At 40.0% G+C, this 25,546-nt stretch overlaps 1 protein-coding gene across 2 annotated transcripts in view; it reads right to left on the bottom strand.

Annotated features, from left to right (window-relative positions):
* Positions 1-491: 491 nt before the first annotated feature.
* Positions 492-25,546, bottom strand: part of LOC144062752 (disintegrin and metalloproteinase domain-containing protein 10) — a 30,898-nt gene continuing 5,843 nt past the window's right edge. The window contains exons 3-16 of one of the 2 annotated variants that reach the window (XM_077584436.1): positions 23,827-23,974; positions 22,728-22,846; positions 22,478-22,633; positions 16,844-16,926; positions 16,114-16,236; positions 13,324-13,416; positions 13,049-13,217; positions 6,493-6,656; positions 3,917-4,088; positions 3,681-3,825; positions 2,882-3,065; positions 2,618-2,717; positions 1,691-1,911; positions 492-959 (exon numbers count right to left, since the gene is read on the bottom strand). In XM_077584436.1, coding sequence (XP_077440562.1) covers positions 855-959; positions 1,691-1,911; positions 2,618-2,717; positions 2,882-3,065; positions 3,681-3,825; positions 3,917-4,088; positions 6,493-6,656; positions 13,049-13,217; positions 13,324-13,416; positions 16,114-16,236; positions 16,844-16,926; positions 22,478-22,633; positions 22,728-22,846; positions 23,827-23,974 — 1,982 coding nt within the window. In that variant the 3' untranslated portion in view covers positions 492-854. The remainder of the gene's footprint in view (positions 960-1,690; positions 1,912-2,617; positions 2,718-2,881; positions 3,066-3,680; positions 3,826-3,916; positions 4,089-6,492; positions 6,657-13,048; positions 13,218-13,323; positions 13,417-16,113; positions 16,237-16,843; positions 16,927-22,477; positions 22,634-22,727; positions 22,847-23,826; positions 23,975-25,546) is intronic. The other variant, XM_077584437.1, reaches the window with a different exon arrangement.

Genomic DNA, 25,546 nt, shown 5'->3' with positions numbered 1-25,546 from the left:
GGACATGGTGACAGAATGGAGGGAAAGTTCCCTTGGACTTTTCAGGCCCTCTGAATTACCACCTGCATCTGTTGGGTATGCAGGGGCCCTTGCAGTCGCGCTTGGCTGCAGTTGGCAACAACAGCGGCTTTTTCCATAACACATGCTGTAATGTGAGCAGGCAATTCATTGCGTGAAAACACGTCATGTATTGCCATAACATAGACAAGAAAAATAACTTAGAAGACGCTAATTGACTAAAAACAGGCTCTTTGTGAAGAAATTGGATGCATGCTTGATGAGCAGTGACATTGCATTTTACGCCGACCATCCATCCATCCATATTGCATAGCATTTGTGCAAGTGAAATTGCGCGATAATGTAAATAAAATAACAATACTGTATATATGTTTAAAAATGGACCATGATGGTTACAGTATTTTAAATACAGTGGCATTCTGATGTTTTTCAGTTATCGGTGATCGGCTTATCTACATCTAAGCTTATCTACAATTGATTAATTTAGGCTCCATTCATAGACTCACTAGTCTTTCCCTTCTTTTCCCTCACGTAGGCGAGTGCTAAGTTGCAGAACATGACAAATTCATATCTGTACAAGTTTTGAGTTGCGAATATTAATGTTTAGACATGCTAATAAAATTGCTAAACCAACGTTAGCCCCTGAACGGCTAGCAGGTTGGTGTTTAATATGCAAATAAGTGCAAATATCAGTTGTTGATTCATCTGATGCCATTTTAATACATTTAATCTCTATTCAGTATTTGAGTAACAAAAGCAGCATCTCCAAGGAAGTTACTGGAAAAGGGACATGAAATCCCAGATAAATTAAATGTTTGATACATATTCAAGGTGAGTCAGTCCAGGTTTCTGGTATCCAGCGTTTGGCCACAGAGGCAGACAGTGCAGCCCATGACTGCCGACAGTGCCAGGATAGCCAACAAGATGGCCCACCAGTGAGACTGTGGACACAAAAATCCATTTGTTTGCGCCTCCAAAAAAGAAAAAGAAAAAAAATACTTCAAAAAAATATTGCATATGACACATGAAGAAAATGAGTCTGCACACAAATGTTGTGAAAGAGCATGACGGGTTCCTTAGGGGAGGGTTGTTGGCAGCTCATTGAGGTGCTCTTAAACCCGGATGAGCATTCCAGATTTGCGACGCTGTCAAGAAGATCTAAAGTTGCTACCTTAGGCTCAAACATCTAAAGAGAGAATACATTAAGGATATTTGGCTGGCATGTTGAGCTAGCAAGCATCTGCTGCCGTTTCTCTTCGAGCCATGAATCAGAATATGTTGGTGATGAGTCTTCTTTCAGCCCCAAACTGATTAACATTGTCCAGTATGCCGTAGATAAAAATGTGGGCAAACAATGTGTTGTCATTTTGACGTCAATGGAAAGACTCGTTTTAACCGCGTTTTTCTTTTAATCAAGCCTTTGAATTTAGACAAGCTTCTTTTCACTCAACTCTCATCTTTGGATGAGATTCTTATTGTGCTAAATGCTAATCTAGTTGGAACTGTGTTGTGGTCGTCTCACTAAAACTGCTCAAAACCGAGACAAGCTTGTCGCATTGCCGTCCTGTGCGATTCCTGCTGATTTTGGTTCACTTCCAGGTCACTTTCTGTTCAATTTGGGGCCATTTCCTGTTCAGTTTGATTAAGAAAGAAGTTGCTTTGTACATATTACCTTCATCCACTCTCCCACGTCTTCAAATTCATCAAGGTTGAGAACGGAGTTTTTCAGTCTGGCGATGGGGCCGTCTGCATCCAGCAGGCGGCAAACGTGGAATTTGTCGCAGTAGCCTCGATTGCTCATGCACGGCGCCCCGCCCACCAGGGGCAAAACCTTTCTCTGGAAGTGGCGGGACAACACGGAGGAGGTTGTGCTGGCACACGTCTCAGGCTCACCTGCCATTGGTTGACAGGGAATACAGTTGGATAAATATAGAAGTTAAGCAGATTTAACTACATTTCACGATGGCGTGTCCAACACAGTACTTTTTAAAAGGGAAGTCAACACTTTTTTTTTTTGACTAATGTGTTCCATGCAGCCCCACTAGTCTAAATATGGCATTCTGGTTAATATTGCATTAGTGGAATATGAGTTAGGCAGCATAATCCAGCTGTTTTTATCCATCTCAGGGGGCGGCCATTTTGCCACTTGCTGTCGACTGAAGATGACATCAATGTTGCTCAGGTCACAGTGCAGCTTCAGAAAACAGGTGAGCTGTGATTGGTCGTTGCCTGAGCCCTGAGCAACTGTGATGTCATCTTCAGTCGACAGCAAGTGGAAAAATGGCCGCCCCCTGAGATGGATAAAAACAGCTGGATTTTGCTGCATAAGCCATATTCCTCAAATGTAATATTAATCAGAATGTCATGTTTAGACTAGCGAGGTAACATATAACATATTATTGTCAAGAAATGTTTAACTTCCACTTTAAGTCAAACTTTCTTTTGGATGAAACTTTGGTACCAAACATGTCATCCTGTTAGTTTCTCTGAGTTAGTTAGTTGAATGGAAAGCAAACACATACAGGCAGATGTATCCGGAAAGCGTATGAGTTAAAAAAAAAAAAATCAAGCACAGCTGGGCATTGGGCTTTGAGGTTACCGGGCTGTTGGCAGCACATGTGGCATTTCTGCTTCTTGGAATCACCTGGACAGTCGCACTGCTCAAGGTTGTGTTTCACACATACAGACTCGGCACAGACCTGTAGGCCAAAAACAACAACAACAACAGCAATCAAACGTAACAGATGAGAGGGGATTAACTGTATTAAATACATTTCTGCATGTTCTGTTTCCTGGTTCATTGAATAATGTTGAATTGCCCTTGGTTGGATAGAAATTAATTGGCAGTTTTTTTCTGTCATACCCCATTCAAGCAGACTCGAGTTCCTTGACTGCAAACGGTGAGGTTTTCTTTAGGCCTTGGATCAGGACACACAGCTGAGAGACCTGAACAAATGCTCTCTCTCTGACAGTCCGTCTCTTCGTCACAGGTTTGAAGCCCTGACTTAAAGTTGCATTCCTGACTGCAGCAAAGGCCCTGACTTGGACTAGAAAAGACAAGAGGAGGCACATCAGCTGCCCAGATTTCGATATAACAGGTATGAAATTTAAAGTGGAAGCCAACCTTAAACATTTCTTGACAATAATATGTTATATGTGACCTCACGAGTCTAAACATGGCATTTGTGGAATATAAGTTATGAAGCAAAATCCAGCCGTTTTTGTCCATCTCAGGGGGCGGCCATTTTGTCACTTGATGTCGACTGAAGATGACATCACAATTGCTCAGGCAAAGACCAATCACAGCTCACCTGTTTTATGAAGCTGAGCTGTGATTGGTTGTTACCTGAGACCTGAGCGCCATTGATGTCATCTTCAGTCGACAGCAAGTGGCAAAATGGCCGCCCCCTGAGATGGATTTAGTTGCTTAACTCATATTCCTCAAATTTAATATTAATCAGAATGTCATGTTTCAACTAGTGCGGTCACATATAACATATTATTGTCAATAATTTTTGGGAGGGGTCAGATCTTGTTCATGTCATTTTTTTATGCCCAGTGAAAGCTTGCTACAAGTACAATATTTTTGTTGTACGTCATATGATGATGATTTGAGTTCCCACACAAAACAAATTAGTCAGGTGAGTGTGTTCATAACGTACCTGCATATTTTGCCAGGCTTGCGGCGACACTGCACCCCTACACGTTCTTTAGCGCTGTAGCAACAGAGGTCCGTGTCATTGTGACCCACATCACACTCCTCGCCTTCCTCCACTATCTGGTTACCGCATATGGGATGATCACTGACTGGCCACAGAGAGCACACGTGTAAATACTGTGACAATTCAGAGATAATATTTATAGTGACTCAGGCTTGTATATGTGAAGACGTGCTCACCCAGGAAGCAGTCGTCCTTTTTGAGGCGCAGCAGCTCACTGATGTGTCCAACGCTGCAGATGGACAATTTGTCGTTGTTTTCACGCACGTCATCTGTGGCTTGAGGAAACATCAGGTATCGACCCTTTCCACCGGAAGAGCCCAGATTGCCACAATTAGAGCCTTCATCGTGCTGTAAAAATATGTAGAATAAGATTAGATTTTAGTTGACTTGCTTATGATATTCAAATTTTTCTTTCAATGGTTTAAAATCCCTGTAAAATAAAAAAATAAATGTATTCTTAATTGGATACACTTTTGTTAACAACCTTGGTAAAATTTAACTTTTTTTTTTAATGCAAGTACATCAAGTTAAAATTCCAACTATTGTCTCAACTGTAAATCAAATACCTCTTCTACGACATGGAAAATGGACGCTTCTTTGTTTAATCTTTCTTATGCCTACACATAAATTCATGTTTGAGCTGTGAAAATGTACCCGCTTAAAGCTTCCGGTAGTTGGAATATATCCCACCGGGTTGTAAACTTGTAACAGGGCTTTTCCACGCCGCAACAATAAGGCACTCTAATTCGTCCATGTCAGTCCAGAGCCCCAGGCTACACACTCCCTGTCAAGTTAGACTTCATTTAAAAAACAAAAACAAAACTTCACTCATGGTTTTCCGTGCATGTGCTCATAGCCAACAACGAGGCGCTCTAAAGTGGCCACACCAGCAGACAGTTCACTCTAAAAACAGTTGGGTAAAAAGTAACCCAATTCTGGATCAAAAATGGACCGATCCACTTTATGGGTCAATTTGACCCAATTTTCTCGGTTGTTTTACACGAAATGACCCCCAATTTTTTTTAAAATCAAGTAAAGGATCTCACCAATATTTATACGTTGTTTTACGCTGAAAGACCCATTTTTTAACTCAAAGTAGAGGATCGGTCCATTTTTGACTCATAGTTGGGTTATTTTTGACCCAACTTTTTCTTAGAGTGTAATTATGTGAAGGAATGATGCATTTTCAGGGTGTAGGGATAGCTAGCTAGCTAACTGTGAATGATGATGCAAATGAAGGTGCTTGTTATTTTATAGGGTACTGTGGAGGGGTGATTGGGGCGGGGCACCCCCCCCCCCCCCCAAAAAAAAAAAAATCACAAAAACTGAAATGGTGAAAATATAGCTAGATAGCTACATCTCCATAATTATATCAACTAAATAAGCATTTATTTGTTAGATTGTCAAATATTCACCTGTAGACATTAGAAGTAAGCAAAGAAATCATCTATTGAAGTCATCCAGGATACCAAAATGCTGTGTCATTGACAGCCACAGAGCATTTATCTTTTGTTGTATCATGTATCGAGTCAAGATTGCCGGAGAATGTGATGACCCTGGAGGAGCAGGGGAATGTCATGTTCTACTGTATGTTGAAAGAACAGTAAGCCCCTCATGCTTTGCTCTAGTATTTGGAAAAATATATTTGGGAAGAAATGTCCTGGTATTGCAGTGGATATAGAATATAGCAGCTTTTTCTGTAAAAATGTATAAATTAGAATCATCGAAAAATTCAGTAGGACCTCTAATGTGTCTAGTTCAATTGAAAAAGTAACTAATCTGTTGCATTACAAATGTAAACTATTACAAGACTTTATGTAAAATAGTTTACTTTAATGAGGTTTCTCTATCAGTATGGACCATCTAGACTTAATCACAGTCATTAATTTACATTTCGAATAGTATCTTTTATCAGTAGGGTGTGTTCACTTTCTATTTCCATTATAATCATGCTCACGGAAGAGGCCAATTGAAGGCGGAAACTGTCCTAGAATCAACTCGTGACCGCACTTTCTTTGAATTCAAGGGGTTGTTTAATTAAGAATCAGTTTACAAATTGTAGCGACCCTTTTAAAAATAATATTTCTTTTTAAGTCTTCGATTTTGTATGTTTGTGAAAGACGCATGCCAATTCGTGGTTGGATAGTTCAAAGCGCATGCGTATACTGCACACACAATAGTGTAAATATGAGACGTAGATTAGAAGGATGGGACATAAACAAGGTTAATAGCTGTTTGGATTTCATTCCTATGACTCAGAGATCCTCGCGTGCATCCGTCTACACGGAAGTAACGATTCGAGAGAAGCCCGAGATTGACGTAGTAGAACTAATCAGCTCAGGAGTACCTCTAGAAGATTCCTTTTTGCTCCATGGAGTTGTGTTAAAGGGAGGCCTGGGTGAAAAGATTTGGCAGAGTGAAAAGGATTGTGGGGGTCTCCACTTATAACACACATAAAGGTGTATACATGCATCCAGTGTGTGCACATAGGCTGCGTTTTGTTATGGTGATTTCCTGGTGACGGCAGCACTGAAAAGGGATTCAGTAAAGCCGGTAAACGTACATAATAGTCCAACACAAAGACACGTATGGAGAAAAGTCTGCTTTTTGTGTCGAGTAAGAAAAAGAGGCAGCAGAGAGAGTTTCCGACATTTTATTTCGGTGTTTGGGCTCCATGTAGTGGAGAAGAATATACTCCAATTTGGGCATTTATCGTTAGGACGTGACGAGGAGTTGGACAAAGACGACTGACCGGGGACCCGAGACTGTGTCCGAGTTCGTGAGCGAGGGTCAACTGGACGTGTCGAGGAGGCAGGAACTGTCCGTAGTTCTGAATCGTGATCAGACCTGTGTTCAGGGTGGAAGGGCGGCCATTACGAAGGGCGGTATACTGCGAACAGATTCCTCCCCAGTTGCCTGAAGACAAGAAGAGAAAAGGAGCTGGCTGCTTCAATTTGAGTAGGAGAAAAAAAAAAATCGAGTTCATTTAAAATGTGTTTGATGGGTTCTTAACCGCACTTGGCACCCTACGAGTCAATTTCTGCTCTTGCAATATCAAGCATTGTGTGCACTTCCACCACCCTGATGTTAACGGGAATGAGGGGAGCCACTTCGATTGACCGAGAGTCGTCTGCATTCCATCCCACGACAACACAAAACCTGTGAAACGCCTGCCAAAATACCAAAAGAAAGAAAAATCCATTCCGAAAAAAAATGATTAAATTGAAATGACTTTTTCTTAAATGGGTCGATGCCTACTTATGCGTCCTGAGCCACCAATTGAAAATAATTGGTTGAAGTGCCACCAATAAAGTGCGTCCAAAACGTTTGTCCATAAAGTGTTAATTACAAGGAATTTCGAAACAGGAAGTTGACAGGTCACATGTGTGATCTTTTAAATCAACAGGACCATCATACTGACAAGATTGCATAACTGACCTTGTGCTACTGGGAATACCTTAAACCAACAAGTTTTTGCTTGCTGAAGTTATCACCCTCTTAAGAGGCCCACAACACGTCAACACGTACACCTCAGGCCCCCACCAATGGGTTTACGTAACACTCCTAAAAAAGCAGTCGTGTGTTTACCAACAGCTGGTCATCCTCACATGAATGCAATGAGGGTGCGTGATGTCATTCACAGGACTCACTGTACAGAAAGCTATTGGTCAAAGGGGGCACCTACGATTGGGCCGCCTGATCATGGGTGACGCTTGAAAAGTTTTTTTCCGGAGGCAGCACGTGTCTGAAAACAATGAAACTCCGATTATTGAACTTATCTGGCTTCCTGGACCGGAGCGTCCCTGATTATACGACTTTCCCACAATCTAAACAGCTGCAATGGGCGTCACTGCACCAGCGTTTTATTTTTTATTTTTTTTGGCCCTGTCTGACTCCCTTTTGTCTTAGCATCCCCTTAGACAATAATTTTTTAATGCAACCTCTTTTGAAGTGAAGAACAAGAGTGCTGATTTTTATTTTTTTGTAGAATGTATCATCTTTATCTCTCACTGAAATCTATGGTTCATAGTGATCATTTTTCACAGGCTTGATGATGTACTGTACTTAGTGGGAAAGGAGGGCAACAGTCTCGGTCGGATGACTTTTTGACTGTTTATTGATCGCTGGGGGAAAATGAGAAACTCAGACTTACATCTACACAGCTGCAGTTAGGTAGTCGCTGTTAAAGGGGAAGTCAACCCAAAGATGTTCTTTACATTTTTCTTGTCTTACATTATGCAGCCACTCATCTAAACACCGTATTCTGATTAATATTGCGTTAGTGGAATATGAATTAAGCAGCAAAATCCATCTGTTTTTATCCATCTCAGGCGGCGGCCATTTTGCCACTTGCTGTGGTGTCATTTTCAGTCGACAGCGAGCCGACTGAGTTAGATAAGAACGGGTGGTCTTACTTTTTGATTCATATTCCACAAATGCAGTATTAATCAGCCGTTCACACTACACTCTAAAAAGAGAATTGTTGAACCAATTTAAGATTACAAATTGAATTGTTGACCAATCTAAAAAAGTCACTTCAATCGGTAACATGCAAAGTTAGTCCAAAGTGAATATATTAAGTTTAATGAATTATGAGTTCATTAAACTTAATACATTCACCTGAATTAAATTAATCCGAAGTGACTCAAATCCAAAGTATTAAGTTTAATTAATTCATAATTAATTAAACTTAATATATTCACTTTGGACTAACTTAATTCAATCGTGTGTTACAGATTTAAGTAATTTTTTAACGTTGGTCAACAATTCAATTTGTACTCTTAAATTGGTTCAACAATTCTCTTTTTAGAGTGTAGTGGGCACGTAAAACATATTCTGGGGTAGACTCCCTCTTTAAAGCAAGTTTTACAGTGACTTCTTGTTGCACTTGTATGATAACTCAAAGGAGGTTGACGAGCATCCTGAAACAAATTGTTTGATCTTGACTGTTCCTCTGTACTGTCTAACTGCAAGGCACTTTATGCCGGATATTTAAGGTAGAGTGGGCGCAGAGCACCCCTAAAGGTCAGCTGCTGCAACTGCCCCTGCCCGCCACTTCAATGTATCCATTGCCTCCTGTCATGTGTGGGTTAAGGTTAGTCACATTTTTTGTTGTTATGTAACAGACCTTACGTAAACCTGACCTGTGGAATCCCCGATTTTGAGGGAAGGGAAGTGTACGTATCTGTTAAAGATATTCCCTTTCCACACAAATGTGAGTTCACTAGGTGTCATTGAGAAGTGTGGGAACCAGCTGTGGGCATCTGGATCTCCCATCAGCATGTTTGCGTGGATGCGATTGTGATTTCCACATTAGAGCTCGGAAACAACAACAAAAGCGACTCCGTGACCCAACCCCAACCCCGTTGAAGAAACAATGAGCGCAGAGGGCGCCATAAAGGAAGCAGCCAATGATGCTCTTGTTTAACTTTAATCAGTGTACTATAATATGCTGGGCCACTCGTGCTCACGGTTAAAAGGCAAACAATTGAACAACTAATTGGGAATTCTACGTGCACACACTGCTTTTCAACAAAAAGTGTCCCTCCCACCCTCTGTCCCCAATGCCTGCTAAAAGGCTCATTCAAGGAGCTGAGATTCCTAGAAAGAGTACTGAAAGGCCTCTGCTGTGGATTTTGGCAGGGCGAGCGCAACAGGACCTGCACATTTTTTGTTCCCTTCTCCTACTCGTCTTGGCCACAGAAGAGTCACCATGAAAGGCTCCTATTATTAGCCGCATGGATAAACACATCCGGAAACAAAACTCTACTCCAGATACCTTCACTTAACAACAACAACAACAACAACAACAACAAGTGCATGTACGAAGGCACAAGAGCCAACTTTAGGAAACATTTGAGCGCTAATAAAATATGACTCTTCTCCTGAGGCACATAAAATATGTTCTTATTGTTCAATACAAATAAGCTAACAATAGTCCAAGGGCTTTTCCCACCAGAGTTCAATGACCTCCACATTTGAACGATATTCTCCATTGTAAAGTGCATACAATATGCTGTTACAGAAGCAGGATTTATTTGTACAGTGGATTTTTATTCACTTGTTTTTTTGTTCTTTTTTTTTTTTTTACCTTCTTGACCGTGCGATGATAAGACGGATAGCTGCCAAAAAGCATACAAGTTTCAAGGTCAAGGTTGTACAGATTAGTCTTTTCAAGACGTTATTTGGGCTTTGGGGAGGAGTTAAACAAATAAGACATTTTAAAGACAAAATTATCCTTCCTATGGTTTGGGTTGGAAAGTATATTTAGGCGGACAAAAGGCGCACTTGTATTTGCCCTTGTTTACTTTATTCAAATGTTTATATTGAGCCACATTGAGCAATATTTGATATTCTTATTTTGATTTGTCAGAGTGGTAACATTTAAGTAACATTTCTCAGTATGGTGCAGCCACCACTGCAAACTACATCCACAGTAAAAGGATTAAATGAATCCCTCTCGTATTAATTAATAGATTATTTAAAGGCACGGGCTTGAATTGTGTTCATCACTTTAGTGCCATTGCTAGAGCTTTGTAACATGATAAATAATATAATATGGTGATAATATGGATTTAGGCCATGATCTTTAATTATTATTATTATTATTGTTGTTGTTGTTGTTATTATAGTGTATTGTTGAAAGAATAATTGCTGTTCTTGTTCAAATAGTTAATTGCCTAAAAAGATTATGATAAACTCCCCAAAGACTACAATCACCAGGCTCGTGTTGGCTAAAATTGCAAATGCGTTGTTTTCATTAGGAATTTCACACACTATGGCCTAATTAGGTATAAATCTCATTGCGTTTGTAAGGAACATATATTTGTGTGAAAATGTACCAAATATTCTTTGCCAATTGCAGGCTTTTGAATTTTTTTATTTTGCTGTTGTCTTTGAACCCCGTTTTGAGCTTCAGGTACGGCCAGCATGAGGACGGGCCCTGCAACAGTGGTCACCAGGTGTCTACTACAAGAATCAGCCTGCCACATTTGACTTATCTGGATAGGGTCTTCCCAATAGGGCAATTTCAACCTGTTGCTCTGCAAAACATTATTTGGAGTGCGCCCAATCATTATTTCCATAATTAAAGGCCAAGTTTTAAATAATGAGTAAGATCTTTTGGATGCAGTGTGATGGTGTGGGGCGGCATGTCTCTCAATGGAAAATGAGGCTTGTCATGCAGAGAAATTGGTTTGATTGGATCAGTGTGTGACACTGCTGGTGACTCCAATGAGGAAAAGATGCCAGACTGAGGCTGTGTATGATTCTTCCACACGCTACCTGATGCTCAAGATGAGATTTATTGTCATGAAAACTGTTACAACAACAAAAAAAAATCTACCATACACAAATGTACTTACTTTATTTTCGTGCTATGTTAAAAAAAAAATCTATTTAAGTGACTAAATTGCCATCAGTTTTGGCAAAGATTGACTTTTACTGTGGCTTAGTACTTACCCCCCCCCCGCCCCCCAACCCCCCATTGATATATGAAACTCAACTAGAGGAGGAGTCTTCCGTGCTCGATGGGGGTGGTGTGCACGCAAGTGTGTCTGCATGTGTGTGTGCTCACGGGGGGGTTCTGAGAGACATTTTAGCGAGCACCAGCAATAAACCAGTGGAATTGTGTTGGAAAGATATGAGATGCGATTGACAATTGAAGGAAAAAACATCGACCGGCCACACGGTGAAGTCACAACAATCTCATCAAATGTGTGCTTCCTCACGTGAGACGTCGCCATGGCGATCGCACCGTGGAATGTAGCCTCTAAGACGTCTGGGGGTGGTGTCAGTAGTGGTGGTGTGTTCGGGTGTCAAAGGTTCATTGGTGCCTAATCACATGTCATTGTGGCAGTCTGCTCTCACGCCCCCTAGGTTAGCCAATCAAAAGCGGCGTATGACAAACAGGCAGGAAGAATCTTCTGTGACTTTGTTACAGCTCGTCTGTTAATACAGCGAAACTTGAGTGTAAAGCTAGAAGGTATGCTACTCATATACGTACATATAGGATCCATCAAACACTCGTGTTTTCTGGCCTCTGGTCATGGACCAGAGAGTCCAAGAAGTCATATAGGCAATGAATCAGTGGTGCCCCATGCAGAGATTCAAACACTGACACTGTGCGGACAAATATTATTTCACCTTTCAAGTCAAATATCTTGGTGAGAGAGTGGACTGGACACACAAATATTCTTCCTGTTTCTGTTGGACTGGAATTTTAATGCCCCACTGTTGGGTGAAAACATTTTTTTTTAATTTTTTTTTTTAATTATTCAATCAGATATGACATTGTTGGGAATTAATTATCATATGATATAACAATATGTCATATACAGTATATTTTATTAATTTTTTTTTAGCTTATGAACAATTTAATACATTATTCAATATCAAGACATGAAGATATTATTGCACCCAATTTTGCAGAAAGATAATGTCAATTTCGTTTTCGTCTCTTATCTACGTATGCACCAAATGTTCAGACGTCACAGTCAGAACATGCTGACAGTCGTATGTTCCTAAAACTCGACCTCTGAATCAGTTCATTTTATTACAGGGATGTGATTTGACCAAAGTGAAATTATCTGAAAATTTAGCCGGGGGTCTGGGGGCCAATGCACTTTCAATGCACTCACATGACAAAGAAATAGACAAAACAACAGCATAAATTTTCAATGTATATTGAACTATCCCATATAAAATGGCAGTTTTAGTCAACTCAAAATCAGTCACATTCAAAAACATTGGACTGCCTTTGCTTTTAAAAACTATCACTGAGAATATCATCATTTCTAACTAATGTGATTACTAAGTTAACACATAAATAATGTTGAAGAGTTCAAATTTCATGAACAAATAATTGTATCATGACCAAATGAAAAGTAACTCATATTAGAGCATACCACAAATGTCTTTGTTATAGCAGAAGATGTTATCTGTCGGAGTCATGTGCATACACAATGAACTACAGTACAAAAAAAAAAAACAGATTTTTTTTTTTTTTTGGGGGGAGATAAAAAAAGCGGAATTCCGCGAATTAGCGGAAAAATCACATCCCTGTTATTAGCATTTCTCTAGGATAAATGTTTGGCATACTTGATTGTTACTTTACATGAAAATTAGATCCTGATCCTAGAAAAATGCCATGAATTTCATGCAAAGGAAAATACTTTATATCATTATCGGAATATAAAAAATATTGTATTAGGATATACATGTTTGCCCATATTGCACACCTCTACAATTCAGATTGTAAATGATGATGACTTTGAGGTTGCATTACCATGAGGTGTGTTGCAACTCACCGGCCTTGCCCTCCCAGGCCAGTCCCAGCACTCCGCTGTAGTCTCGGTTGGTGAGCAGGTACGACAGGCAGAAGTTACCCCAGTTGTTCTCTGAATAAAGACTCAGGAGCTTCTCTGGGCCGATGTAGAGAGGATTCAGAGGATCCGTTTTGTTCTCCGCTGTCATTACCTGGCCGGGATAGCAATATTTAATATCTGAACGTTTTTTTTCCTCATTCATCCTACATTTGTGAGTTAAGTAATAAACCAGCAGTTTAGGTTTGAATGCTTCTTACAGTGAGGGATTTGACTTTAAAGTTGATCAGCTTGATTCCATCAAACTCCACTTTGTCATATATGTCGTTAACAGCTCGCATGTAAGAGGCAACCTGGGAACAAATCACACAATTATGTGAGGAAATATTAAGGCTCATAGGTCACTTTGGGTTATAATTTCAAGAAGTCTAATAAGAGAGCTGTAAAAAAAAAAAAGGAAAAAAAAGTACAGTAATTTCTGGACTATAAGGCGCACCTGACTATAAGTGCTACTTTTTCTTTTCCAAAATTGTCTTGCTCTCGTTCTGTCTCTCCTACTGGATTTGGGTTCACTTGGTTTGTTTTGCTCTACCTGGCGCTCTTACGCTTCCTTTATAGTGCGTCCCTTTGCGATCTGATGGATTTGTATTAGCCGCAGGGTTGAATGCAAGTGAAAAAAAGCAGCGTCTTATAGTCCAGAAATGACTGTACTCACTTTCTTTCACAAAATGTTTCAGTTAAATCTCTCTAAGTGGTGACTTTCTTTTTAACAGAGGATAGTTTGGCCTCTTTCAAACATCTGCTCATTAATAATAGTATTCGAGCCGTAGCGGGTAAACAGTGCACAGCAACTGTCAGGCTACAGAGTATTTTCTGCAGCGGTCAGACACTTTAAGATGCACGTGAAACCTACTCACGTGTGACAGTCCGAGTGTATATATGGTGGGAGTTGAACAGGCAGAGAAAAAAAAAAGTTAAACCAGTCAAGTTTTCCTTGACTGTAAATATTGACACCTTGGACACAGAGAGGAGACAGTAAAAGCAGGCCAGCAGTGGTTGACAACAACCTTTTGTCTATTTACACCTACAAATCATGTCACGGCATCGATTGCAGTGTATTTTCGTAGTCCACCTTGCAAGAGTCTGGCAGGAACCCAGGGACAACACGTCTGTGTGTTTGCTTGCTTGGTGTGGAAAGAATGCAAAGGAGGTCAGTGAAAGTGATGCAAGGACAGACAACAGAGAGAGAGGGAGGGAATTGTAACTAAAGACCAACTTACAGGACAAATACTTCTAATTATTAGGTACCGTAGTATGGTGTGTTCGTGATTGTGCTTTGAGAAGTTGAGCATACGTTTTGTTGTTAGGACAAAAGTGGTAAAACACACCAATCGTGTGCGGCGTGCTATGTGCGATGCCGTATCAGCTGTGTGCAGAGCTTTGCATAGTTATTTCAGTCATGAAGCAGCAACACTTAAATCATGTTGTTTGTTTGCTATGCAGCAAAAAAAGAAAAACAAGGGAAAAAAAGTGAGAATTGATTTCTGTGCAATTTTCTGAACGCAAATGATTTTGATCGATTTGGTCTTGTTTTTTTCTCTCCCTCCTTCCTCATGTCTCCTTTTTTTTCCATCAATGTAACTCGGGGAGCTAACTTGAGAACCGCCAGGCTTCTCTCTGTTGGTCATTGTTATTTTTCGTGTTTTTTGGACTGTGAAGTTGGACTGTGCAATTAATCAAAATTCTGTTATAATTTCAATTATTACACTCCACAATTACAAAATCAGTATAATCGTCAAACAAAAGATTATTAATACTAATTTTGAGTTCAGTTCTTTGAATTTTACATTTGCACCTTTTTAAAAAAATTTAAATAACTAATTTAATACATTTTGTTTTGTCCAAAAGGAACTTGCATAATTATAGTGTTTCAAGGAATTTTATTTGTCTTAATATATTTTACGTTTAAACATTTTCTTGTTTTGTACCCAAAAAATAAATTATCATCCTAATTGTAATTTAAATTATTACTAAAATAATCATGATTAATATTTTCTTCATAATCGAGCAGCCCTACTGTGAAGACAAATTCCTTTTGTGTTTTTACATACTTGGCTAATAAGTCTGATTCTGATTTTATCCGGAACAGATTTTGACAAAATCTGATCTGTCAGTATGATTCAAGGATGACTAGATTCACTTTTGATTATGGAACCGAGGCCAGCTGATTTACGAATCACAGGGCACTTGAAGACAAACAACCAAATTAATCAAAGGACAAATTAGAATCTTCAATTAACCCTCTGATGGTGAAATAGAAGAAAGTAGACTGCGCTCTGCATAATAATGGACGTGTCTTCATTTGCGTGCCGGGGCAAGTTTAGTTTTTCAAGATTTTAGACTAGCTAAGACTAGCTAAAAGCAGGTCTAAATTGTGGTGCAATGTGATTTAGGTAGATTTGACTGAGGCGCAAGCAGACAAATTCTAAGCTACTTGGAAGTGTGTAGTGCATGTCATTGTACAGTATTTCAGTCATAAATATGACAACAACAATCCGCGGCCAGGATCGGGGGTGGAAGTCACTTTACACAATTTTCAAGTGGCGATCTTGTAAATGTTCATACTTTGCGCGTGCCGATCTCTTGCATGAACTCCAGCGAGTCCTTCCAACATGTAGACCGCAGGCTTTTCTGCTAAATTTCAATGTAATGATGGGGAGCCGCTTCAACTGGCCGGGAGTCGGCTGTGTTCCCTACCTCAACGGCACAAATACCATCTTCTGTCTGTGCTAGCAAAATACACGCACACACACAAAAAAAAAAAACTCCAGCCACGTGCACTAGCACTTTGTGCTAGACTTACGCTGGGCCTGAAAATAGTTGAACTCTGGCTGCAAGACAATTCAGCACTGCAAATTCAGGAGATTAACGATTAATTCTGGCTGCATAATGATCTAGATTGGTCTAATCTATCTGAAACAATACAAAAGCCAAATGAGGCATTTAACTTCGCTGCGAGCAAAGCAAGACAAAAGGTGTGTGAAGGTCACCTGAGCCACAACAGCCTCCACAGACTTAAACTTGTTGAAGTAGCGGTGGTCAGCGGTGAGGTGCAGCAGGCAGCTAGTTTTGGCTTCGTCCAACGTTCTCCTCGCACGGCTCGTTGCCGCCTCCTGTGGGACACCGAGAGAAAGGGGAACACAACTTGAACTCTTCACTAGGAAAAACATCTGCTCAAGCCATTTCACAATGTCCAGAAACTGGAAATGATCTGTACAGACGGGCATGTTGTTAAAAATGGATACGTGTAAATGTTCCGGAAGCCATTGTTGAAAAGGGACACTGGGGACGCCCCACTAGTTGACAAACAATACGCTGGTTACCCTTTGGGAATATTAATTAGTAGATCACATTGATGTCGTTTTTCTAAACAATCAAAGTTCTGGCACGTACTGGCCCAAACTTTGTCATATTTAACCAGCTGTATTGCTCGTATTGTACTAAGTAGCCACTAGCCAGACACTTTCCTATGCAGAAAGGCCCGATTTCTCTTTTATGGTCGCACTTTCCTTTGTTGCCATCACTGGAGCCTCTCTCTGGTGGCATCACAAAAAAAGCCAAAGGGAAAACAAAACACACTTTCGAATACTTTAGAAGTCTTGAGGTTTGTCACACGTGATGGTTGGAACTCTGTTAAGGCATACTGTATTTTTTCCAGAAAGTTGAATTTGTGGCATGTGTCTGTGTGTGTATGGAGGTAACAAATGAGGATTTTTCTACCTGATCATCAGGTTTGAGGCTTTGGGCTAGCAAATTTAGATGTTCCGCGCCACAAAATCCAGAATCCCGTCCAGTTGGAAAAACTACATAAAAAAAAAAAGCACATGTTAATGGGATTTCATTTTCACAACAGTGCACACGTTATTGTGAGGCTATAAAAAGTCTAGTTCAAATGCCAGGTTTTTGTTATACTGTATAGAATAAAAGGTGAGACCAAGATAAATCATTTCAAAATGTTTCCGCACCTTGAACGCGACTCATAACCTACAGAACTCAATTGAAAACAAAATATTGAGGAAATTATAAAAGGAAAGAAAAGAAATAATGTGGTTGCACAAGTGGGAACACCCTCTTATAAGAGGGGATGTGGCTGTGTGTTCAGAATTAACAATCACATCCAAACTCAATCCAGTTGCAATCACTTCATTTAACATGAGTTGAAATGAAATTGGCAAATTCTGAACACACTCCACAACCCCTGTTTTGAGGGGTGCGCCCACTTATGCAACCAAATTGGTGGAAAATGTTTTTGAAATGATTGATCTTGGTCTCACTAAAAACATTTGAACAGGGCTGCGTACACTTTTTGTATCCACTATATAATCCAGTGAGAGCTGAATGCTGAAAGTCGTTTACTCCACAAAAGTGAGAATCCATTGACGCAAACTGGACAAGAAATAAACACAGGCCAAGATTACGGCAATGAAGAATACCAATTGATTAACCCAACTGCTTCAGCATCCTGAAGTCATAAAAGTTGTTTCTGTTATGACCAGGTGCAGCCAAGAATTGCCGGAAGAGAGCCTGCCGTATGTAGGATGTGTTTATGTGGTTATGTGAGCGACAGCAGATTATCTCTATATCTTGCTGGAAAGGAAGATGGAGACAAGCTTCTTCCTTGTACACATTGTACCTATGCAATTCCGAGACGACTGGTCGTTAAACATACAGGAAGTGTAGGGTTAATGCGTCTCTTCTTAATGATAACAGCCTCCACTCTTCTAGGAAAGCGTTCCACAAGATGTTTGTGGGGATGTTTATGAACTACATTTTTGGTCACTGTTCTATTTCATCCCAAAATGGGGTTTTCCTCACAATGCCCATTCAAACATACATTACAGAAAGGTTTTCCAACCTTGATGGAGCCATGGCACATATTTTACATTAGGAAAAAAAAAAACACTGTCACAAAAGCATTGTTAGCGATTGTCATACGATTTCTCCAATATTATTATTATTCTTATTCTTATTTTTTTTTTTTAGCATTTTGACTAATATTTTAATCTCCACAGAACATATGTTCTGTGAAAATATAAAAACTAAACCTAGCAAAAGAAAGAGTGGACCCTCTTCTTTAACTAGCAATAGATTAGATTGGTTTCACCAAAAACACCCATTTCTGATCACAAAGCGGACAACATGAGTTTTTTGTGAAAAGATACATTTCGCACAACAGTGACATGGATGCTAATTATTATTATTTTTTTACTATTGTGACACCTCAAACTACTCGACATTGAAAAGTTCTTTTGATGGCAAAATAATAATTAAATAATTTATTTACAGATACATAACTAAGAAATGCTCAATTCTATTGTAATTTTTGTCACTCACTTATCAGGTTCGTCCAGCGAGCGAGGTGCAGTATTGTGTGCCAAGTTCCCAAATATGATAAATTCGACGTGCTTTGGCACGAAAAAATGAAGACGCGTCAGTTTTTACTGCGTGCACAAAAACAGGGCCCTTGGATTCCATTCGACGGATATAAACGTCTACGGCAGTGAATGGGTGAATTATGTGCCTACTGCCATCTAGTGGAATAGCAGTTACTTGTATTGCCAGTTACTACATGTGGCTGTCCCGATGCAAAGGCACACTTTGTTCCCACAAAGTTTATCCATCCATCCATCCATTTTCTTGACCGCTTTTCCTCACTAGGGTCGCGGGGGTGCTGGAGCCTATCCCAGCTGGCTTCGGGCAGTAGGCGGGGTACACCCTGAACTGGTTGCCAGCCAATCGCAGGGCCCCACAAAGTTTATAGATTATGAAATAGTAGAAACACTACCAGAATTGACCTAGCAACTTAACCATTGGGAAAAAGCTCCCAAATTGTCTTCAATGCTCTACCTAGAGCTCAAATCCCGAATTTTAAACCATTATAACAAAACTAAAAAATCATCTCACACGTGGCGTCAGAAGCTTTAAAAATAGCGGAGACGGGCGGGTTGGGAAATGAGCCTTCCCAGTGGGCTGTCTGTAGAAAGTGGGGTGATGGGTTTGATTTCACTGGAACAGATTTGAGACAACTTTCTTCACCCCCGTCTGCACTAATGCTTGCTCACAAGGGAGTCATTAGAAGCATTTCTAAATCATGTTGCACAGGCTAAGCTACCACTCCGCAGACGATATCAGCACACTGCTCACTCTGACAACCAAACACCCCCTGCAGCATTCAGGGCAAGACAAATAGCTCGAAATTCCCGTAGATGCTATTAAGTCACATGATCTTAAATCACTTTCACATGTTTGCAGTCGTACGAGAGAGGCGATTTGCCAGTTAACCGGTGACCCGTAAGAACTTCCAGAGAGAGGCAGTGAGGAAACACTTGATTGGATCACACCACTCTACGAAAACTTCACGTCAGCCAACCACAACGCCGCAGTTAGTTCCTACAGGAGAAGAAGGCATTTCCAGACTAATCTGCTGTACTCATGTTTTCTCACTCAGAGTTGGCTTCCAAAACTAAAGTGCAAAATGACTCACTTTAACACATACTGAGCCCCTAAATGATTGTGCTTTCCAAGAATTGCATCTGCAAAACTGTATCTGTAGCTACTTTGGAAAAACCACAGATTTCTCAACACCAACAGAGTTCAGCCATGTTTTATAGTCATATTTCTTAAATCATTGGCTCGTCTAAAGTGTCTGGGAAACAGTTATGCAGAGGCAAATATCTGAAAATGATTTAAAACCAGTCTGAGCCAAAAATCAACTGCATTGGCTCACCCACATCCAAATTTAGGCTCAAGAGAGTGACTTATAATGGCAGACTCAGCAGAAAGTGAGGCCAAAGGAATCAGGCTAGATCATGACAGAAAAATGGCTGTACACTTTTTAAAATATTGATATTAACTCTTTGACTGCCAAGCGTTTTCAGAAAAAGGATGCCGTGGGTGCCAGCCGATTTAAGCATATGGACTGATCTTTCAAGGTCCACAGAAAATTATGTGTTTGGACTATGGAAACACACATACTACCAAATGAAAGATTGGACGCGCATCTTTCATCAGAAAAAAAGAGTTTGTTTCTACCTTCTTCCGTTTTTCAGTAATCAACAATAGAAAATGGTTAGTTTCACCTCTGTTTTAAAAAAACGTCTTTTAACGTCTTTGGCACTCCTCCATAGGATTTTACTAAACGTTATTTAACGTTTTTGGCAGTCAAAGAGTTAAAAACTAATGTAGGGATTAATAATAGCCAAGCATTTATGGGAGTCCAGTGAATATACAAGTGGATTGCTTTGTTAGTTTTTTTTTGGTCTTGATAAAAATCCCAAACATAGACATCTGAGGTGACCTATGTTTTTTTTTTTTTTTTTAAATTTATATGACAGTCATATTGCATATTAAGTAAAGTACATAAATGCCCGATAAGCTCCTATCGATAAAAGGCAAAGGCATCAATAAATAAATAAATAAATAATACAAAAAAAATATTTTTTTTTTTAAAAAGTGCATAAACATTGGTATGGAAAATAAAGAAAGGCTGTTTATTAATAGTTTTCAAACTTATGTACCTATAATACATTTTAATTGAATCACAGAGTACATAACATCAAACAAACATTCTTGCATATGGAGTCTTGAATGAAGCTAACATGCTCAAGCATGAGTAGCACATGCAAAGCCAGAGCCAAGATTCAAACCCCAAACCTCGCAACTGTAAGACCCGCTGTACTGCTTGTGGTTAATCAGTTCAATCTAAATTGGTGACTATATTTTTCCCGACACGGACCACTGTGTACAGCGCCATGGGTCCCATATCATGACATCACCCATCTCGGGGGAGACCACATCCTTCCTTCAGGCTTTTGTTAATCCCAGACGACACTCACCGAAAGTGGAAATACCCGTACACGCCGTACCAGACGCATGATGCCTCTCCCTCGTGCCCAAATATAAACTCAGAACGGGACTGTCGATTGTTGCATCGAAAACGTCTTGTGCCGGATTGTTTTTGCGCTTCCTGTGAGATAACCTGGCCTGTGATTGAAAGCGCAGGATGTTGTCATTTTGCTAACGCTAAAGTGAAGCTTTTGACTCAGACGAGATGAAGCAAAAGTTTGGGAATAATTTCTTGGAGGGGAAAAAAGTAACACACGTGTACTTGATAATAGCAGACATGTGGCCATTTTATCTCTTCTAATACAAATTTCCCATATTTTTTGTGGTTTCCTTCTCACTCTCACCCTCCTCCTTTTCATTATCACACCATCTTCATCTTGCTTTTGCTTTGGCTATTTTTACGTTGCTTCTTTCTCCCTCACTCCCTCCTGCCATGAGATTAGTCTGATTTCATGACCTCAAGTTAACCAGCCTACAGAGCATTCTGTAGTTGAAGCTTACTGCCAAGATGGCTGTGAATCGAATTGTGAATGGGCTCTACTGTAGCATGGAATTTTGTAGCTTAACAGAAGTCAAGTGCGTTAGCCAGATGGCGCATTTAGGGGGCGGGGGATTATTGGTTACATTCTAACACTCAATAGCCTAACAGTGTAAAAATGTTGCCATTTCGTTGTCAATTAACTGCTGTTATTATATTTCCTTATGTTGTTGTAACTTAAAACAACCAATTAGCTTTGCTTGAAGTCAGTCTGTTTAGCTTAATGCTAACAAACAATGCAAAACACCACAAACTGGCTAACGAATAGCATCACTGTCACGGTGGAGAAGCACACATTAAATTATTTAATACTTAATATATATTTGGCCCAAATATGTAAATTAACCAGAATACGGATTACAGATTTAACAATTTATAGGAGACTATAGCAGGGGTGACAAACGTGTTGCTCCCAAGCACCATTTTTGTAGCTCGCAGGCTTGTTCTAAAAATAGTGATGGGACTTTTAGGAGGGAATGGAAAATATTTATAGAAACAAAAGTGCTGCATATTGGTATTTTTCTGTTTCCCAATTATTGTGAGGAATCATACCATGATTGGTGTCTTCACATCAATTATTAATTAATTAATTATTAATAATAACTAGGGCTTTCAATAACAAATCTTTTTAGAATTCATTACCCTATTGATTACTCAATCACCACCCATTTCGAGGTAGAAATTTTTGTCACAACCAATTTTTGTGGTCGACAGCTGATTTTTTTTTTTTTATCCTCACCCATAATAACAACAACAACAACAACATGGTTAAACGTAATTAGAGCAAATTGGTTATTTCATAAGCGTGTACCAAACTGGTAGCTCTTCACAGTAGCCAAGAAGTAGCTATCAGCTTCAAAAAGGTTGGCGACCGCTGGACTATATTGATACCTGTGTGGTCTTAGTACTTGTATTGTTCCTAGAGGAGAAATTGGAAGTAATGATATACTGCATGTGCGTAATTTTCTCACCCATGTCATCCTCACGATAGATGATGGAGTGCTGACCAGTGACAGTGACGTTGTATCTGTGAGCAGCTTCTATGTGATAAGTGACGTTGCCTATGTGGATGCTTCCTTCAAAGTGACCCTGTAACACGGACCCATGACACGTTGAGTCGTGTTCACCTGCAAGAGCGGGTTGAAAGATGCAACAAGGTCAGTGAGCTCCTCATTAGTCCCACAGGAGCAACTTAACACACACACACACATACAAACTTACCCTCCAATGTCCCTGAATATAAGTGGGAGAGGTCCGCAGTTGTGGCTCCATCCTCACTGAGCACCTTGAAGTCACTAGAGAACGTCCCGGCATCTCGTCTCAGACGCAGTTGAAAAGTTCTACAGGAGAGAGAGAGAAGCGGAGACACAATCTGAAAAACATGGTGCAACCTCTTAATATAAGCCCGTATCCCACTGAGGAGTCGAACATTCGCGACGCTAACAAATGTTGATTTCACGTCAGAGTTCCTTTTTTTTCCTTAGAGCTCAGTATTGTTCATTCGGTAATTTTGCCGATTTGACATGTCATCATCATTGCTCTCTTTTTTATTTATTTTTATAATTTTTTATTTTGTATGTGGGTGAGTATGCGCATGTGCGTGTGTGTGTGTGTGTGTGTGTGTGTGCGTGCGTGCGAGTGTGTATTCATTAGTTCACCTAAAACCTATTAAAAATCCCATACCGTTCACCTAAACCAAATACTTCAGAATCCAGCTAGAGTTGTGAGGTTGTCAGGAGACCCGAGGAAGGATCAAAGAAAAGAAAGAAAAGTGAAATCCAGCACCGACCAGACATTACCCCACTACCCACCGGGTTACCAACCAGAGTCTTTCACCAACCCCAGAAACATCAAAATTCCAACAAATTTGGGAGACCAAAGGAGAGACTGAGGAAAGGAAGAAAGGACAGATGAAGCAGAGTGAGATCCACAGACACCAGCCTTCGCCGATTCAACGACCAGAGGAAGATGCTGGTGTGGTGGATCTGGCATGCATGAAAATCTCCACCAAAGAGGGGAGCCGTCGACCCCTGCCAGGACAGAGCAAGCGCAACACCTCAGGGCCCCCCAGGCCACGGCAGCGCCAAGGGACAACCCCCGGGCCCCGCAGGGGCCACCGGCCGGAGAGCAAACCCAGGAGCCAGGAGCGCCCCCCACCCCAACACAACCACGTCAGAGTTCCTTAAAGGTTGCCGCATTCCCTAAACGTTCTCTACACAGCGCTATTTCCTTGCGACAAGAACCTTGGACCTTGAATTACAGTTCCAGAATCATACAGTCTTCACGTGCACATATAAAAAAATATTTTTCTAGTCCAAACCTGTGAAAAGCAGTGAAGTCCAAGTCCAGTATGTGTCGCTGAGGTTGTGTATCTCTGCGGGCTCGCAGGTGCTTCCTATGGAGGTCCTCCCTGTCGTATGATAGCCCTTCATAGTGTTTTATGAATGGGCTTATGAAGCTCACGTCGCCTGACAGAAGCAAAAAAAATGTTCGTTTTTTTTTTTTTTTGTGTTGGTTTCATTCTTTAAAAATGTTACCTTTTACAAAGATGATAGCACTCAACTTTTGATAAATATGATCATCTCTATTGCTGCCGCCGTTTTTATCAATAACAATAACTTAACTCATTCACTGCCATCGACGTCTATAAACGTTAAAAATTCATTTAAACTATTTTTATTAGTTCAACATTTTTTTCCACTTTTGTTAACAAGAGTATGGAAACCTAGACATTTTTTTTTAAATAATCTTTAAAAGAAAAAGATTATTTAAAATTAGGGGCGTAATTGTAATTAATCGCATGACTTCAATAGTTAACTCACGATTAATCACAAATTTTATATCTGTTCTAAATGTACAAAAAAAATATATCTAGGTTTTCATACTCTTGTTAGCAAAAGTGGGAAAAAATGTTAAACTAATAGAAATAGCTCAAATAATTTTTGGACGTCTGTAGCCGTCGATGGCAGTGAATGAGTTAAAGAGGAAGCCAAGTCAAAAAACTTATTCACAATAATACACACACACACACACACACGCACACACACACACGCACACACACTATCTAAACACAGTTTTCTGGTTAATATTGTGTTTGTGGAAATATGAATGAAGCAGATCCAAATACGCCTATTTTTATTCATCTCAGGGGGGCGACCATTTTGCCTTGTACTGCCACTTGCTGTCGACTGAAAATCTCAATGCCTGAGGCCTCATCTGTTTTCTGGGTTTGGTCATATGAGGTCCAAGGAGATAAAGGTACAAAAGCACCTAAAGATTTAGCCATTGCATTATGTATCACCTAAACTATATATATCTATATATATAATAACAATAATAATAATATTGTTCACTTACAATGTGATTTTACAGTCGTTTGCCATATACAGTGATAGATTCACTGTCACATTGATGATTGATGATTCATGCTCACTCTAGTTTTTTTTGTGTGAAAAATATAATCTCACCAAATATGAAATCAATTAATCCAAATGTAGCTACTGTTGCAAGTTTTTGTTTGTACTGACGACTTAAGTATCATCACACTGTACAATGGTAATGAGGGTGCAAAAATAGAATAACACCCAAAGGCAAGTGGTCATTTCCCCTCCCACATTCACTTTTGCCTTACTAAAATACTGACGTTACACGAAAATGATGACTGAATAGTGAATAAATGGCAGTAGGCATATAGGTCATAATCACATTTTAGCCACACGGTTACTTTTACTTCCTCCACTTTTCAATTTAAATGATGTTCTTTTCACAATGATATGTTGGAGTCATCATAGATGACAGCTACTCTGAGCTGTTTGGACTATGAAAGTGAAAGGCAGCACAAGAGCAACTCGTGGCCTCTTGCCCAGATTCTCACTGCTTCAAGAAAACACTTTTTCGCCCCATAGGATTCCATGCTAAGAAAGACAAATGTCACCGGCAGCTTTTCATATTGCGGGCAGTGACATTCCTGACAGGATAGGTTTGTACAAGCCAAAAGGACAGAGAGAAGGCCGCTCCATGTCAGTTGACAACACACGCAC

Source organism: Vanacampus margaritifer, chromosome 13, assembly GCF_051991255.1.
Source record: "Vanacampus margaritifer isolate UIUO_Vmar chromosome 13, RoL_Vmar_1.0, whole genome shotgun sequence".
NCBI lineage: Eukaryota > Metazoa > Chordata > Actinopteri > Syngnathiformes > Syngnathidae > Vanacampus > Vanacampus margaritifer.
Note: the sequence above shows the minus strand (reverse complement) of the source record. Positions and strands in the feature narration are given on the sequence as shown.